The sequence below is a fragment of the Typopeltis vanoorti genome, chromosome 14, assembly GCF_054136105.1.
Source record: "Typopeltis vanoorti isolate ZY-2024b chromosome 14, IOZ_Tvanoo_1.0, whole genome shotgun sequence".
In the NCBI taxonomy this organism is placed as follows: Eukaryota; Metazoa; Arthropoda; class Arachnida; order Uropygi; family Thelyphonidae; genus Typopeltis; species Typopeltis vanoorti.
Window position 1 is genome coordinate 12148605 of NC_143562.1, and position 16379 is coordinate 12164983.

Consider the following 16379-nt stretch of genomic DNA (forward strand, 5'->3'; position numbering starts at 1 on the left):
AAAGATGCCATTGATATATCTTTTCCACAATTTTGGTTTCAAAGGAAAGGAGGAGATAGCTTTTTCTTCAAAATATTCCAAATATATATTTGCCAGTATAGGCAATAACAGGTTACCCATGTCTAAACAAGATTTTTGTTTGTAAATAGCCAGATACTGCAAATAGCCAGAATTGATACATTGAGCTAATAAAGACAATTTTTTTGATAATTTATCTTTCAGCAGCATAAGAACTCTGTAGGTACATTTGTGAACAGGGACACATGAAAACTAGCCATAATTTCTTTTTTTTTTTTTTAATATTTATGTGTTTTACACTTGAAACAAAATCAACAAAATTTTGATAAAAGAGAATGAGCTGAAAAAACATTTTAGTAATTTTGCTAAATACTGGGAGAGTTTATAAGTGGGTGAATCAATGCCTTCTACAATTGGTCTTATGGAGTGGTTCCTTTATGGATTTTTGGTAATCCATATAATCTAAGGATGAAGGGATAATTGAATATTTCTCAGAAACTCTGTAGGTCTTCTAAGAAGGTTGACTGTACGGTTATGGAGTTCATGAGTTGGATCTCTGTCAAGAATCGAGTAATTATCTGTTTGCAATAATTGGAACATTTTGTTGTTATAATCTTCAGTATTCAGGATGATAGTGGCATTACCTTTATCAGCAGGAAAGATTATTATATCTTGGTTTTCTTTTTGTAGTTTTTTTACTTGCTTTACATACTGCTGGAGAGATGTTGTCTGAAGAGGAATTTGCATTGTTGATAATAAAAATAGATTCCATATAAAGTAAATTGGGAAAAAATACGTCTCTCAGCTGAGTAAATCAATTATACCATATATATATATATATTAGGGTTACCAAGTAATTTTATAAACTTGGTTATTTTACTCTTAATCTCAAGTAAGCAAACAGTTAAGTTTGCACCTGAACGTAGTTCAAGTCTAAAGGTGGTGCAACACCAGGACAACTCATTGTAAAGGTGGGTAAAGCTCTGATCACTATTACTTGGTAACCCTAATATGCATTACCCAAGTTAAAAAAACTTATTTACATCTATATCTCCTCCAGAGATTCTTATTCAAAATAAAAACACCTTGTAGCAACTTGTATAGGTAAAGTTGATAAAGCTCTGTATTACTAAAACCTTGGTATTTAGAGTCTAGCTACTCACTGAGGAGACCTCAAAAAAGGTTGAAACCGGTCTGGGTAGTGACCCCACCCATAATGTATTGCAGTATACATCTCTTAGTGAGATGTGCTTTACATTATGGAAAATACTGAGAATAGTGATCAGAGCTTTACTCACCTTTACAATGAGTTGCCCTGGTGTTGCACCACCTTTAGACTTAAACTACGTTCAGGCACAAACTTAACTGTTTGCTTACTTGGGATTAGGAGTAAAATAACCAAGTTTATAAAATTACTTGGTAACCCTAATATACATTGCCCAAGTTAAAAAAACTTATTTATATATATATATATATATCTGATGGCCACAAGACCTAAAGCATGGCACTTTATATGGCAGGAGATAACAGAAAGTTCAGAAAACAGCTCCGCACCCTTCCATGGGAAAAGAAACTTGAAGAAAAAGATATTCATATGGTGTGGGCATTAGTTAAGAAGTATTTGATTATGGGAATAACAGACTGTGTGCCAAAATCAAAAAGAATAAAATAAGCATTAAATGAATGAATAGAGAAATTAATATGGAATTGTAGAAGAAGAAAAGATTACAGAAAAAATATAAACTAGTAAGAAGTGAAAAGTTACATGAAATCTATAAAATGTAGGGAAGAAGAGTGACAAGCATAACAAGGGTAAAATTAGATCATGAGAGGAAACTACTGAAACAGACTAAAAAAAATCCTAAGGAGTTTTGTTATGCAATTAGCAAGAGACTGATTATGGGAGGATAACTCTACTGGACTAAGATGGCATAAGAGTGATCAAAGAAGTTTTTGTAGAGATGTTCAGTGATCATTTAGCTAAGTTTTTTTTTTCATCCTGGTGATAATAATACTATTCAAGGAAGCACGAAGTTGGGGAATCAATACTTCAACTTAGTTCCTCAAAGGCGAATGAGGCGAAAGTCAATAATTATTTATATATCTTAATGTTAATAAGGCTATTGGACTGGACAGGATTTCACCACATGTTGTGAAAGAAAGTGCTAAGGAAATGACACTTCCATTTCCATTGATTTGGTATTAACAACAGTCTTGAGTCCTCAATGATCCCTAATGAAGATTGTTCCACAGCTTAAAGATAGAGCAAAACAGATTTTTTTCAAATTAGAAGCCCGTTTTCATTTTTTTGGAGAGACTGTTTAGAAATAGAATACATTATCTACCCAATTTATTGGGTAGATAATGAAAAGATTATATAGAGGTCAACATAGGTTTGTAAAAAGGAGGTCTTGTTTTACTAAATTACTTACATTTGGTAACGTGACTACAGTTCTGGAGGTAACACTGAGCCCAGTGGAGCCCAGAAGGGATAATGCTGGGTATAGAAACAATGGCATTTATATGCTTTATACTAATGCCAGGAGTATCCAGAATAAGGGAAAGGAATTGGTGGCGCAGATATCATCTGCCTGGCCAAAAATTATTGGGATCACTGAGACGTGGTTGACAGAAGGGGATATAATAACAGGAATAGAAGTCGCTGGGTATAGCATTTTTCGTCAGGATAGGAGGGGAAAGTGTGGTGGTGGGGTACTGCTTATGATAAGTGATGACCTATGTCCTCTAAGAGTGGAGGCTTTGGAAGGAAGTGAGCCAAATGATTTTGAGAGCATATGGTGTGAGGTAGAGGTAGGCAAGACAGGATATTTAGTGGGGTGTTGCTACAGACCCAGGAGCACGGAGGATGGGGACCAGGAGATGTTTAGACAGCTAAGTTTGGCAAGTGCAAGAAGAATGATTGTTATGGGAGATTTTAACTACAGTAGTATAAATTGGAGAGAGGAATATGCATGTAGCAATAGTGGAATGGAATTTCTAGAATTCTTGAGGGACAAATGTCTTAGGCAACATGTAACAGAGGGAACAAGAGGTTCAAGAGTTATAGATTTGGTTACAGCATCAGAAGAGTTGATAATAACTGAGATGACATCTCTCCCACCAGTTGGAGAGAGTGACCATATAGTTTTGACTTGGAAAATGAATAGACATGCAGGAGTATCAAAGAGACGGGAACTTATGTGGAATTATAATGCAGGCGATTATAATAGTCTTAGATATCAACTTCGAGAAGTTTCATGGAGGGAGGAATTGGAAGGCCGGGATATCGTTAGTGCGTGGGAAATTGTGAAAGAATATTTGTTAGCAGCAATGGTAAGTTGTATACCACGAGTGAAGAAGAGGACACAATTGAGTAAAGTGGATGACAAACAATATTAAACAGGAATTGCATGTGAAAAAGAGGCTATGGAAGAGATATAAGGAGACAGGTGAAGAGAGGATGCGTGAAGAATATAAGACACAGGCCAGAAGAGTGACTAGTGTGGTAAGGAAAGCGAAACTGGAATATGAGAGGAATGTGGCCAGTAGGAGGAGAAATGACTGTGGAAGAATGCTATTGTGGGATAAAAATGGGAATAGAGTGACTGATGCAGAGGACATTGTGGAATTGTTCAATGACTACTTTATTGGAGTATTTCATCCTGGAGGAGTCAGTTTTAATGCTAGAGGGATAGGGCAGGTTCAAGGTTTAGAGGTACAGGAGGAGAGTGTGTTTCAGATACTGAATACTCTGGATGTCAATAAATCTTTGGGACTGGATGGTATTTCAACACGAGTTTTGAGAGAATGTGCTAGGGAACTGACAGTGCCTCTAACCTGGCTTTTCAGTGAAAGTCTGGCTTCGGCAAAGGTGTCCAGGGAATAGAAGGAAGGTAAGATAGTGCCATTGCATAAGAGTGGTAACAGACTGGAAGTGTCTAATTATAGACCAGTCTGTGTGTCATCAGTAGTTGTTAAGATCTTGGAGAAAGTAGTGAGGGACTGTATACAGCACTGGGCAGATGAGGGTAATGCTATCTGTGAGAGTCAACATGGATTTGTGAAAGGGCGCTCTTGTTTTAGCAATATGCTAGCCTTTTATAATAAAGTTACAAGAACATTAGATGAGGGAAAGGCATATACTGCAATTTTCTTAGACTTAGCAAAGGCATTTGACAGGGTGCCACATGATAAGCTGATATTTAAGTTACAACACATGGGTCTAGATGTCAGATTGGTCAACTGGATTCAGGATTGGCTGTCTGATAGGTATCAGAGAGTTGTGTATGGTGGAGCAGTTTCAAGGAGACAGAAGGTTACAAGTGGGGTCCCACAGGGCTCGGTACTAGGACCTATATTGTTTAACCTTTATATCAATGACATTGCCAGTGGATTGCAATGGGATATTCAGTTGTTCGCGGGTGATGCGAAGATGGGAAGGATTATTAGTAATAGTGCAGATGTGGTAGCCCTGCAAGGGGATTTGAATAAGCTAGATAGATGGGCAAATGAATGGGGATGTCAGTTTAACGCAGCAAAATGTAAGATCTTGAGGTTTGGGAAACATCGATGGGATGCTGCATACTCTATGGGAGGAGTTATACTGGAGGAAGTTGGGGAGACAAGAGATCTGGGGTTGATGATTGATATAAACCTGAAGTTTAGGGGACATATTGCAAAGGTGGTGAAGATAACACAGAGGATTGCTGCAATTATGAGAAGGACACTGACCTGCAGAGATAAGAGGGTTATCATTCCGTTGTATAAGTCTCTGATCAGACCACACTTGGACTATTGTTCTCAGATTTGGTCCCCAGGATTTGAAGGGGATAAATTAACTGTGGAAAAGATACAAAGACAGATGACAAAGATGGTCTCAGGACTGTACAAGGATAGTTATGAGAATCGGCTGAGGGAATGTGGACTGCAGAGTTTGGCGGATAGAAGAAGGAGAGGTGATATGACTGAGAATTTTAAACTGTTGAGAGGTGGTTACAGGGTTGACACTGGGGAGTTCTTTCACTTGTTTGAACAGTGGGAAGGAGTGATGATAAGAGGCCATCCCTGGAAGTTACGAAAGGAAACTGTGAGCAAGAGGGTGAGGAGTGGTTTCTTTGCATGGAGGGTGGTTGAGCCGTGGAATGCATTGCCTGATAGAGTGGTGAGGGCGAGAATGGTCAATGAGTTTAAGGAGTCGTATGATAGACTTTGTGTTTCTTAGGGGGAACCTCCCCTCGATGAGTCTTGACAGACTTTATGTTCTTAGGAAGGACCTCCCACGATGAGTCTTTTGACTCCATGGAGGCCTGAATAATAATAATAATAATAATATTAATAATAGTTCTGGATCTTGCAAATGCATTTGACAGTCTATCACATAATGAAGTGAGTATAAGTTATGGACAATGGGATTGGCAAATAGAGAACTCACCCTGCTCACTGGAGGCCTGAAGTGGCTTTAAAAAGTTCCATGTTTGGTTCTTTAGAGTAGGGTTTCCAGAATAGAGAATTAAACAATGTAGAGAACTGAAGTGCAAATGACATATGGCAAGCGTGATAAAAATAGCACAAAAAATACAAGTATACTAAGAACACTGAGAAGTAGAGATAAGGATGTTGTCATTCCATTGTAAAACGCTTTAATTTTATCGTGCACAGTATTCCAGATATGGAATACTGTGCACAATTTGGTCACCTATGTTTCTAAGTAATAAGTAGAGTTCAGAAAGAGATAAAAAAAAAAAAAAAAAAGCAGTATCAGGATTGTAGAAATACGACAATAAAGGCAGGTTGAGTGAATGTAATTTGCAGACTCCAGTAAATAGCCAGAGGAGAAGGGGGCAACATGACTGAGACATTTTTTTACTGTAATGTTTCTTCCACCCACAAAAGGATAGTTGCAAACCTATAGTATACTTTGTGCCATGGAAGGTCAAAAGGATTTTTTCCTGGCTTTAATCGAATTTAAATTTCTTTTTATTTTTAATATTTTTTTTACATAGTCCAGAAACCCTGCTTCTAAACACCAAACATGGAACCTTTTCAAGCCACCTTGGGCCTGCAATGTGGCTTGAAAAAAGCCACATTGCAGGCCCAAGTGGAGCAGTGGTTTTTCACCAGACAATGAAATTCATCTCCAGCCTAAAGGCAATCTCAAACATCCATGCCCACTGTGAGATTCGAACCACAGCCTGTTCATTGGAGAGCGGATATAGTAGCCAGTCTATCAACCAGATCGGCATCAAAATTGTTAAAAGGTGCTTATCAGATGGATATTCAGGATATTTTTCAAAGGATTGAAGGAGGAATGGGGATAGAGAAAAGAGGTCATTCTTAGAAGCTGTATAAAGGTCTGGTCAGAGAGTGGTCAGTGAGCATGCAAAAATTGAACCAATTTAAGACGAGATATATGATAAACCATCTCTGAATTTAGAATGCATCTTATTATTGCCTCCCTGAGTGAGTCTTGACTCCAGGTGATATTTGTATAATAATAATAATACCAAATAAGCTAATGCCTTTTAGTCCTGCATAGGGATTAGATGAGGCTAATTTAGCCCTATATAACTTTTGGAGACTGAGTGGGGGGGTAGGGCAGTTCAGTCTCCACTGGTAGCAAATCAGAGATAGCTGGCCCAGTCTATCACTAATTATGCATTGCATCCAGTGCAGAGAGGTAACTGACAAGTGCCGACATCTCATGGTCCCTAATCTTAACACTATATTTACTGTATGAAAATAGTGTGGATTCAAGGGTCAATTTTCTTTAGTTTATCAGATAAAAAACCCAACTTTCTATGAGAAAAAACCCACTTGCCTCTGGCAGAGATCAACTAACTTATGAACCATTTGAAAAAGGGTAGTAAAAGTTCTAGTTGTCAACTAGAATTGAAATTACGATGCTCTTAGAGACTCAAATAGACATAAGACCGCTAGACTATCTTGCTCTGGAAAATCAACATGTATTCATCAATCCTTAAGTTCACTAAGAAAAACAGCAGCAGCAAATTTTCTTGCACACAATTACACAAGAAAAGGACAGCTCACACCTGTATCTTCAACATATGACTTACTTCAAACACATTCGGTTACAACTTAAAACAATAAGTTTGATTTCTTAAAATTCAGATATCTAGCACTGAAGCAGAATACTATATGGACTCTTCCAATGTTTTTCACTTGAGAACTATTAATTCTATAAACAGGGAATAGCCTTTCATTTAATCTGCACTCAAAAAAAGAAACATTGCACGTTGATTTGTTTGATCCTAATGCAATTTCATAAAATATATTGAAAAAAAGAAATCGGGTTACTGCAAAAATCAGTTGAAAGTCGTTTTTGTAATTTTTCTAAAGAGAATGGCATACTAACATTTATAAACTCATTTTCACTTTGTGAACAAAAAATCATGAAGATAACTAGTAACATACAAATGAAACTTATTTTGAAAACAAGTTCATTATTGACCATGAAATTTGATGATTAATTTCTGGCAATCATTATCCTGCAAGCATTTTCCAGAATTAAGAAAATCTGCCCAGATATGGCTCATTTCAAAATGACGTACAGATGAGAACAAGCATTTTCAGCCATGAAATTTATTAAAAACGAAGTATGGTCACGAGTGACTGATTCAAAATTGAAGACTTCTCTGCTGCTCTCATTAACTAATTTAACTCCAAACATTAGCTTGGCGAAATCAAAACAGGCTCAGAAATCTCATTAAGGAGTAATGTTTATCTTGATTTTAAATTAAATCAATATATCATGTCTATATTAACATATTTTTATTAGGAGATTTTAAGGATACAATATTTGTATAGTGCATCTGAACTTGTATGAAAAAATTGGTGCACTGAACATAAAAGGTTGGTCAACCCTGGCTTAGAAGATAATATAACGATTACCAATATTTTAATTCTGACAAACAGATTAATTTAGAAATAAACTGTTGATAGTTTAATAATAATGTAAACTATCATGCAATACTATTATGGCATATCATGTACCCCCCCACACACCCATTGATGGTACATATCAAGAATTTCATGATTCTTTTCTGAAATGCAGCCAGATGGCATGGTAGGAACATCTTCAAGTGTATTAAAATAGTATGTTCTTGAAAATAAATTACCATATCCTCACACCCAGTTATAAGTTCAGAATCTCAAGACATGATGGGAATAAACTGTCATTTTCAATACTTGCATGCGTCTGATCAGATAATCTGATAGGACACATGCAAGTATTGAAAATAACAATACTTGCATGTGAAATGAAATGAACTGATTGTATAAACAACTTCACAAGTTTTCCATTACAAGTTTCTCCTTATAGCAAAATAATTTCTGGCTTCAGACAAAGGGAAATAATTTTCAATAAGTTTCAAATAAAAGGTCTCTCATTTATGTGATTTCTTGTGTTTTTTTAGATGACTTGATATCTTGAATGATTTCCCACAACTTTCACAGACAAAAAGACCCACATTTATATGAACTTTTGTATGTTCTTTCAGATGATGTGCCTGTTTAAACGATTTTCCACAAGTTTCACAAGTAAAAGGTCTTTCATTTGTGTGAGTTTTTATGTGTTGTTTGAGTTGACATGACACTCTAAATGATTTTCCACAAGTTTCACAAGTAAAAGGTCTTTCATTTGTATGAATTCTTATGTGTACTTTGAGATGACCTGATAATCTAAATGATTTTCCACAAGTTTCACATGTAAATACCCTCTCATTTGTGTGAGTTCTTGCATGATCTTTCAGATGCCTTGATATTTTAAATAATTTTCCACAAATTTCACAGCTAAAAGGTCTCTCATTTGTGTGTGTTCTTGTATGTTCTTTCAGATAACTTAATACCTTAAATGATTTCCCACAAAGTTCACAGCGAAAAGGTCTCTCATTTGCGTGCGTTCTTATATGTCTTTTCAGATCTCTTGAGAATATAAATGATTTCCCACAAGTCTCACATCTAAAAGATCTCTCATTTGTGTGAATTCGTATGTGCATTTTCAGGTAAAGTAATGATGCAAATGACTTGCCACATGTTTCACATGTAAATCGCATTTCATCACTGTGAATTTTTTTATGTTTTTCCAGATGACCAGGTTCTGAAAATAATTTTCCACAAAAATTACAAGTAAAAGGTTTCTCGTTCGAGTGAATTCTTGTGTGTTCTTTCAGCTGACCTGACATTATAAATGATTTGCCACAAACTTCACATATAAATGGTCTTTTGTTAGTGTGAATCATCATGTGTACTTTCAGAGAATCAGATCGATTAAATGACTTCCCACAAATATCACAAGTAAAAGGTCTTCCATTTGTGTGAATCTTTGTGTGTTTCTTCAAATGACTTGATAACGTAAATGATTTACCACAAGCTTCACAACTAAAAGGCCTCTGAGTAGAATGAAGTTTTCTATGCTGTTCCAAAAGGTTTAAATGTTTATATGACTCTTCAGTAGTGTCACATGATAGACGTTGCTCACCAGTGTCAAATTTCTGTTGTTCGAGATAATCGAAGAGCGTAAATGACTTCTTACAACCATCACAAATAAAAGTGTCTTCATTAGTATTACCTGCAAATTGCACTTTCACTTCTTTTGAATGTTTATACGTCTCTCTACACGCATGACATAAAAACAGCTTTTTGTTCGCTTGTTCTTCTGTATTTGAGAAGAGTATTGAATTCTCAACTTTCAGAAACTTCTCCATAACTATCCTTTATACAAAAACCAATTTAATTTTATATCTTCATAGAAGATGAAATGAATTATTTTGCAGTAAATTCAGGATAACTTATAATTCAATATCAATATTCATTCTTGCCTCCTTTTAAACATGATCCAATTTGTGTCTAGGAAGAAAAGAAAAAAATGCTTTTAACAAGTAAATATATTTGTAATACAGGTATCCCTTGCTTAACACGGATTTGATTAACGCAGTGTAATTAATTGTGGCAATCCCTTGATATACGTGGCAAGAGTTTTGATTAATGCGCCTTTAACCCTGAGGAGCTTGTTGCTGATCTGATAGATACAAGCTAAATGTTTAATATAAATATCCTTACACAATTCATTGTATAGCTTGGAGGTCATGAGTAGCTGTGCATTCACATGTTACGAGTGATATTCCGCACTGTTTTTTGCTGTCAGTTTAACACATGTTATGTAAAGGTTTGTGATATTTGACAGTAAATTGTATCTGAGAGATACCGCAACCTCCGACATCAGTATAGTATGGATTAGTTTTTTTTTTTTTTTTATTCTTTGTTGAATAATTTTTAGATTGTAACTGAAAATAAATAAACCATCATGTATTACAATAGAGATCCAAAGACTTATTTATCATGCATGTCCTCTAGGAGAGATATGCTTTACATTTATGGAAAATACTAAGGAAAGTGATCTGGAGCTTACTCCACCTTACTACGAGTTGCCCATAAGGTTATTTATGCTTGCATCTGCCGAAACGTTTAGTTTCTATGTTTTCAGCACGAAATCTAGTAGTTTCTCTATTCAGCTTTGAAATAATGTTGGATTCAATATCCACTTAATTTGTACCATCATATATTATATTTGCAGTATTTTTTCTTTATATTTTATTGCTTGTTTGCCGAGGTCTGGAGAGTCATTTTGCTTGTTATTGTAGAATTTATGCCGATAAGAAAAAAAAAAAACTAAAACTGTTCAAACGACTCTTGATAATTCTTTTGATAAAAAAATTGCAGTAAATAATGTAGGTACAAGTATTTATTAAACATTTACTTTGCATTCATTTTTCATCTTTCCTAAACGAGTACCACATAAAACAAATTATTAATACAGTAATCGATCATGAACGAATTGTAATTTTTACCATTGATTATTAGATTTGATTAACGCGATTTTGATACACGCGGTAACATTGAGGGATCAATTAATCACGTTAATTGAGGGATACCTGTATATTATGCAATTGTACTACAAACATTTATTACACTGATAAATTTAAAGGCATGATAATAATACTGTATAGTATGCATCTATTAAAAAAAAATGATGGAGTGAAATAAAAATATGTGAATTACAGAGGAATTTCCCTTTTGAATATTCTGGTAAGATTTATGCAAATATACTTGGTAAAATGGCTAAGAAAGAAAAATTGTGGAAGGGAAGCTTGGAGAAGAACAAAACTGTGTTCAGGCCAAATACAGGTTATAAGAATCAAGTTTTACTGTAAGACAAATAGTTGAGAAAAATTGGGAATATAACAATAATCTATATTTAAGTTTTATAGATCTTGAAAAGGTACCTAACTAGGTGCAAATAGAAAAGCTGTTCAAAATGCTACAGTTACATATCTTTCTTGCTCTCATATAAGACAGTTAATGGACTAATTATCATGATAATAAAGCAGCTGTGACATGAATAAGTGAATACTCAACTCATACCCTCTGACTCAGTACAGTAGACGTAATCTCAGCTTATGTGGTTCACGGATCTTTCTAAGACAGCAAATGGATATGCAGTATGTAAATTATTAATTCCCCATTCCCAACTTTTAAAATAGGATTGGTTTCCTGATTGTTATATGCTACTGTTATACATACATCGAGTCAGAATTCTATTAGGTGCACCTATATAACAGAGAATCCCAAATGATAAATGAGACAACAGCTATTACAGGCCCAAGTTCCCCCCCTCACCAACTAATTTCCCATCATTTCGTTTATTAATAATTAACAACATTTCATATTATATCATCTTCTTTTCTTCCCTGTTAGGCTCAATGACTTGTCACCGTCCAGTAATTTAGTTTACTGTAAACCTCATACTCCTTATGGTAAGGCAACATATGCTATGGCTGTAAACGGCATGTGTTCTGGCTTGCCAGTTTGTCTGTTTTTGTGGAAAAACCATGCCATCTCTGTATGAAAACCAGCTAACTCCTCTTCGACTGAAAAGTTCTGGTAACGGTTCTTTGCATCTTACACAGGATTCGAACCTAAGTCTTTCCAACCAAATGGCTTCGATAGATGTGTAAATTAGAAAACACAGAATAAGAGGCTTAATATTCAGGTTAAAATCGATGTGCAGCAGTCCAGTTATTTCCACTACTAAACTATTTTATGAATATTTGATGAATTTATTAATATTTGCAATATAATAGTAGCAGAAAATAATTTTTAGATTCTTACATACAATAAGCTGATAAAATTATATAAATTTATCTACTTCTTTTTAAACTCTTGACCATTCCTGCTTTAAGTTGAAACAGTTGACACCTGTTCATTAACCACCTCACCAGCCATTATGGATCAAATACACATTCTCATATGCTTTGTATCCATCATATATTTCAATGTAATATCATTGGTATTACAATTTTAATATGCACTTCGCATCCATGATAAACTTGACGTCTATAGACGTCTTGGCCGGTAGCGTAGTTAACAGGATATTTAAGTATGCGTCATCAACAACTTAATGAAGTGAGAAACTAACTGTACTATCTCGCAATGAGTGATTCAACATGTTACTTGCCACCATTTTCCAACCAGGTTTTATCTACATATGTAGTCGGACTTCAGTCAGTCAGTACTAATTGAACTCGCATGTATGCTGCATGGACAACTAATTACAATTATGCTCTTCAGAGTATAATTGTAACAAGGGAAAGCATTATCACTTGCACCAAAAAAACAATCTGTAAGATTAGGTTTGAAACACTCCATCTGTTTATGCCCATCCAAATTCTTGAGAACTGGAATACCATTCTAACTTTTAAGACTTCATCATCAAATTCTTGATGTGTACCTTCAGGTTGTGTGCAGGATAATTGCAACAGTACTACATCATGAAAAATTTACACCATTACTAACTTCTGATCAACAATTTTCCTCCAAATTAATCAGTAATCTATCAAGGTTCAAATATTATCAGATCTTATATTTCTGTCTTTTTAGTGTATGAATCCTTAGTGCATCTACATCTTAGTTTTCCTCTTGGTCTTTTTCCTACCAACCCGACAGAGAACATTTGTTTTCCTAATCTTTCGCCTCCCATTCTGTTTAAGTGACCTGATACAACCTGAAATTAGCTCTACTAACACATTCCTGAATGCTAATAATGGCAAGTTCTTTCCTCATATCCTCATTTTTAATGTGTTACTGCATTGATGCCATCTGTTCACTCCACTAATCTTTCTAAGAATTCTTATATCAGAGGTCTCTAGTTTTTGATCAAGTGTTTTATTTCTTACCCAGCTCTCAGATCCACAAGTTAAAATTGATTTAAACGCTATCTCGTATACAGCTAATTTAGTGTTTTGACTAATTTCTTTCTTATTCCATATAAATTTATTCAGCTGAATTTCTACCATACCAGCTTTACTAATTCCGTTGTCTATTTTGATATTTATTTTACCATCTTCACTAAAAATTGTGCCTAAATAAAATAGCTGATACATTTATTATTATGTGACATCTCCAGGGAGTTCAAAGACTCATCGCAGGAGAGCAATCTACTCTACTTCGCTAAATCCATTTCACCCTCTCCACTACTACTACTTAATTCTCCTACTATGACACTAGTACCATCAGTGCCATCTAGTATCTGTCATCTTGCATGTGTTGTGAAGGCCGATTTGTCTGTAAGTGGGAAGAAAAACCGAGTTTCCAGGAGAAAAAACCTCGCTACCTATGTATGAAATTGGCTAACTTGCCTTCCACTGAAAAATCCCATATAAGGATTCCCCTTGTCACAACAAGAATCGAACTCAGGTCTTTTACATTTGAACGGCACAATGTTCTGCAGTTCTTCTAATTGTACTATGGAGGCACTTTCTTTGTTTTACTTATTCTACAGGTTCATCATTTAAGATACAGTTCATGTTTTCAATGTTTCTGCCTATTTTCATTGTTTTTTGTCTTTTAATTGCTGATTTTCATATCAAATTTATTACAACAGTTATTCAATTTATTCAGGGAATCTTGCAGACTTGTACTGGATTTATTTAGGAGTATAACATCATCTGCATAAAATAAAGAGCGAAGATTAACATCACCAATTTTGGTATTAGATTCAATGCCACTTTTTTTCATAATGTGATTCATAAAGATAATGAATAACAGTGGAGATAATGTGCACACCCTTGTTGCACACCTGCTTTTACCTCAACTCATCTTCCAACTTTCAAGACTTGATTTTTGTAAATCTTTTCTTATCTGGTCTTCCTCTCAGCCTTTTTTTTCTCAGTTTTCATATCATAAATTCTTCCTGATATATTCTTTCCAAAAACTCATCCTTTTCTGCACATTCAAACTATTCCAATCAAGAATTCAAAAACTATTTCTTCAATATTTTTCTAATTTAATACATTTCAAATGTCTATGATACTAGGGTGGTCATCAAAGAACCCGGAGAGGATGGTTCGGAATTTCATCCAACAATGTAAGTGACTAAATAGCAATACCTTACAGAAGGGAGAGCATGGTTTTTGTTAAAAGTAGGCCCTCCCTTCTCACATTCTATAACGGTAGAGTGACAGAAATATGGAAATATCCAACCTTCAACCTACCCAAATGATACTCAAGTACTAAAGGTTTCAATCTTCTCTGGGTTAGGATTTGCATAAGAAAAATGTCTGAAGAAGGTGGCAAAGGTAATATTAGGTTTATGTATAATGCACCTGAGATAGAAACAGTCGAATTAAAACAAACACGGTAGATAGGAAAACAAAAAAATCACAAACAGTACAGATTACTAACTGCAAACACTTAGGGAGTGGTGGTCACGAAAGGTTATCCTGATATTGGATGAGTTTCACTGCCTGATGTGAGACCATAGCATCGTTTATTTTAGGTGTTTAGTGGCGTGAAAAACTTCCATCTCTAGAGAAGGGTATCTGAACTACTGAAAATTAAAATATATAAAATTTAAAAAACCATTAGCCTATCCAGTACAAAATGTATTATAGGTCAGTAAATAACCTTTCATGGATGGGAGCAATGATAAAATTAAATGTAGAAATAGTTTCACTGAACAGGAACTACTTCTTCAGAAATATAAACAGAGAACAGAAACTGAGGTACAAGATACAATGGCAAATTTATCAACAGGACTGAGAGATTTACTGTCTTTTGGGTGAATTAATCCAATGGCAAGGATTCCAGTAAGCAATGTCCTTGACTATTAGATTCCAATTTAACTGTTGGCTACTACTTTTCGACAGGTTTTATCCTGTCGAAATTAAGCAGTGACAATGGTAGAAGATATTAACATACATATTACTTGAATATGTCCTACCTGGAAATAGAGTGACATGCAAGGCAAAATTATGAAATTCTGACTTTATACTATGGAACCTGTGATTTAGCATTTAATTTAGTTACTAAATTAGAAGTAGAAGAGCTGTTTTACTTCTAATTTAGTAATAGAAGTAAAACATTCAGTTCTTGTGTAAAATTAATTCTTTATTGGTAAAATTTCAGCATGTATTAAGCATAAGAGATCAATATAAAGCTTACCAGAAACAAATAATTCGACGAAGTAACAAAAGAGTTTTAGTGAGATGTTAAACGATCAATAAATTCCTGGAATTAAAAAAAAAATGTTGGCAGACTAAAGTACCTTTCCCATAAGGGAGACAAATGTAAATAAACAGACTGTATAAGTTTGGACAGTATAATGTTTAGAGCTTTCTTCCATGAGGAATCTTATACAGACTTAGTGTTCTTCCACAGAACCCAGTGTTTAGCAGAGATTCATGTTTTGCAAGACCATCTGTTAAATGCCTATAAAGTTGGGAAAGTATAGCTTCAGGCAAAGAAAGAAAATTATTTCCTGGACAGGAAAAAAATTCCACATGAATGTTAAGTTAAACTGCTCAGAATTTCAGCAATACATTCAGATATTTGTTTTACTTATAGAAGTGAAGTGCAATTTTTTCTTGAGAAAAAGGAGGAATCCTATAACACAGTTTTCTTTGAAATACAGAGAAGTAAAGACTACAACCTTGATGATGAATTAAGAGATCCAAAAACAGACACGTATTGATGTTCCACAGTATTCTCCATTTTGGTGATATAAATATCTAAAATTAATGTGGCATTTCTTTACTATCTTTAAGGTTACACAGTAATCAGCATTCATTTTGATAAAATTATGGAGACTACTACATGTTAAGAATAACTTTAATTTCCCAATATTTCAGTCTTCATTTAAGGTTAACCCTCTGAACAAGTTACATTACACTTCAGACAGTATGCTAGAGTAACCCTAATTGGTCAACCATTATTTTTTTTCACACAGAAATTTTAGTTTTAGATATTAAGTGTGATGTCATCTCTGTAGCACATAAGAATAGACTTCT

At 34.7% G+C, this 16379-nt stretch overlaps 1 protein-coding gene across 3 annotated transcripts in view; it reads right to left on the reverse strand.

Moving 5' to 3' along the window:
- Positions 1-348: 348 nt before the first annotated feature.
- LOC150099232 (uncharacterized) overlaps positions 349-16379 on the reverse strand; it is a 44379-nt gene continuing 28348 nt past the window's right edge. For 2 of the 3 annotated variants that reach the window (XM_090403828.1, XM_090403829.1), the window contains one exon: positions 7790-9882. In XM_090403828.1, coding sequence (XP_090259954.1) covers positions 8421-9740 — 1320 coding nt within the window. In that variant the 5' untranslated portion in view covers positions 9741-9882 and the 3' untranslated portion in view covers positions 7790-8420. Of the gene's footprint in view, positions 748-7789; positions 9883-16379 lie in introns of those variants that run through there. The other variant, XR_016549358.1, reaches the window with a different exon arrangement.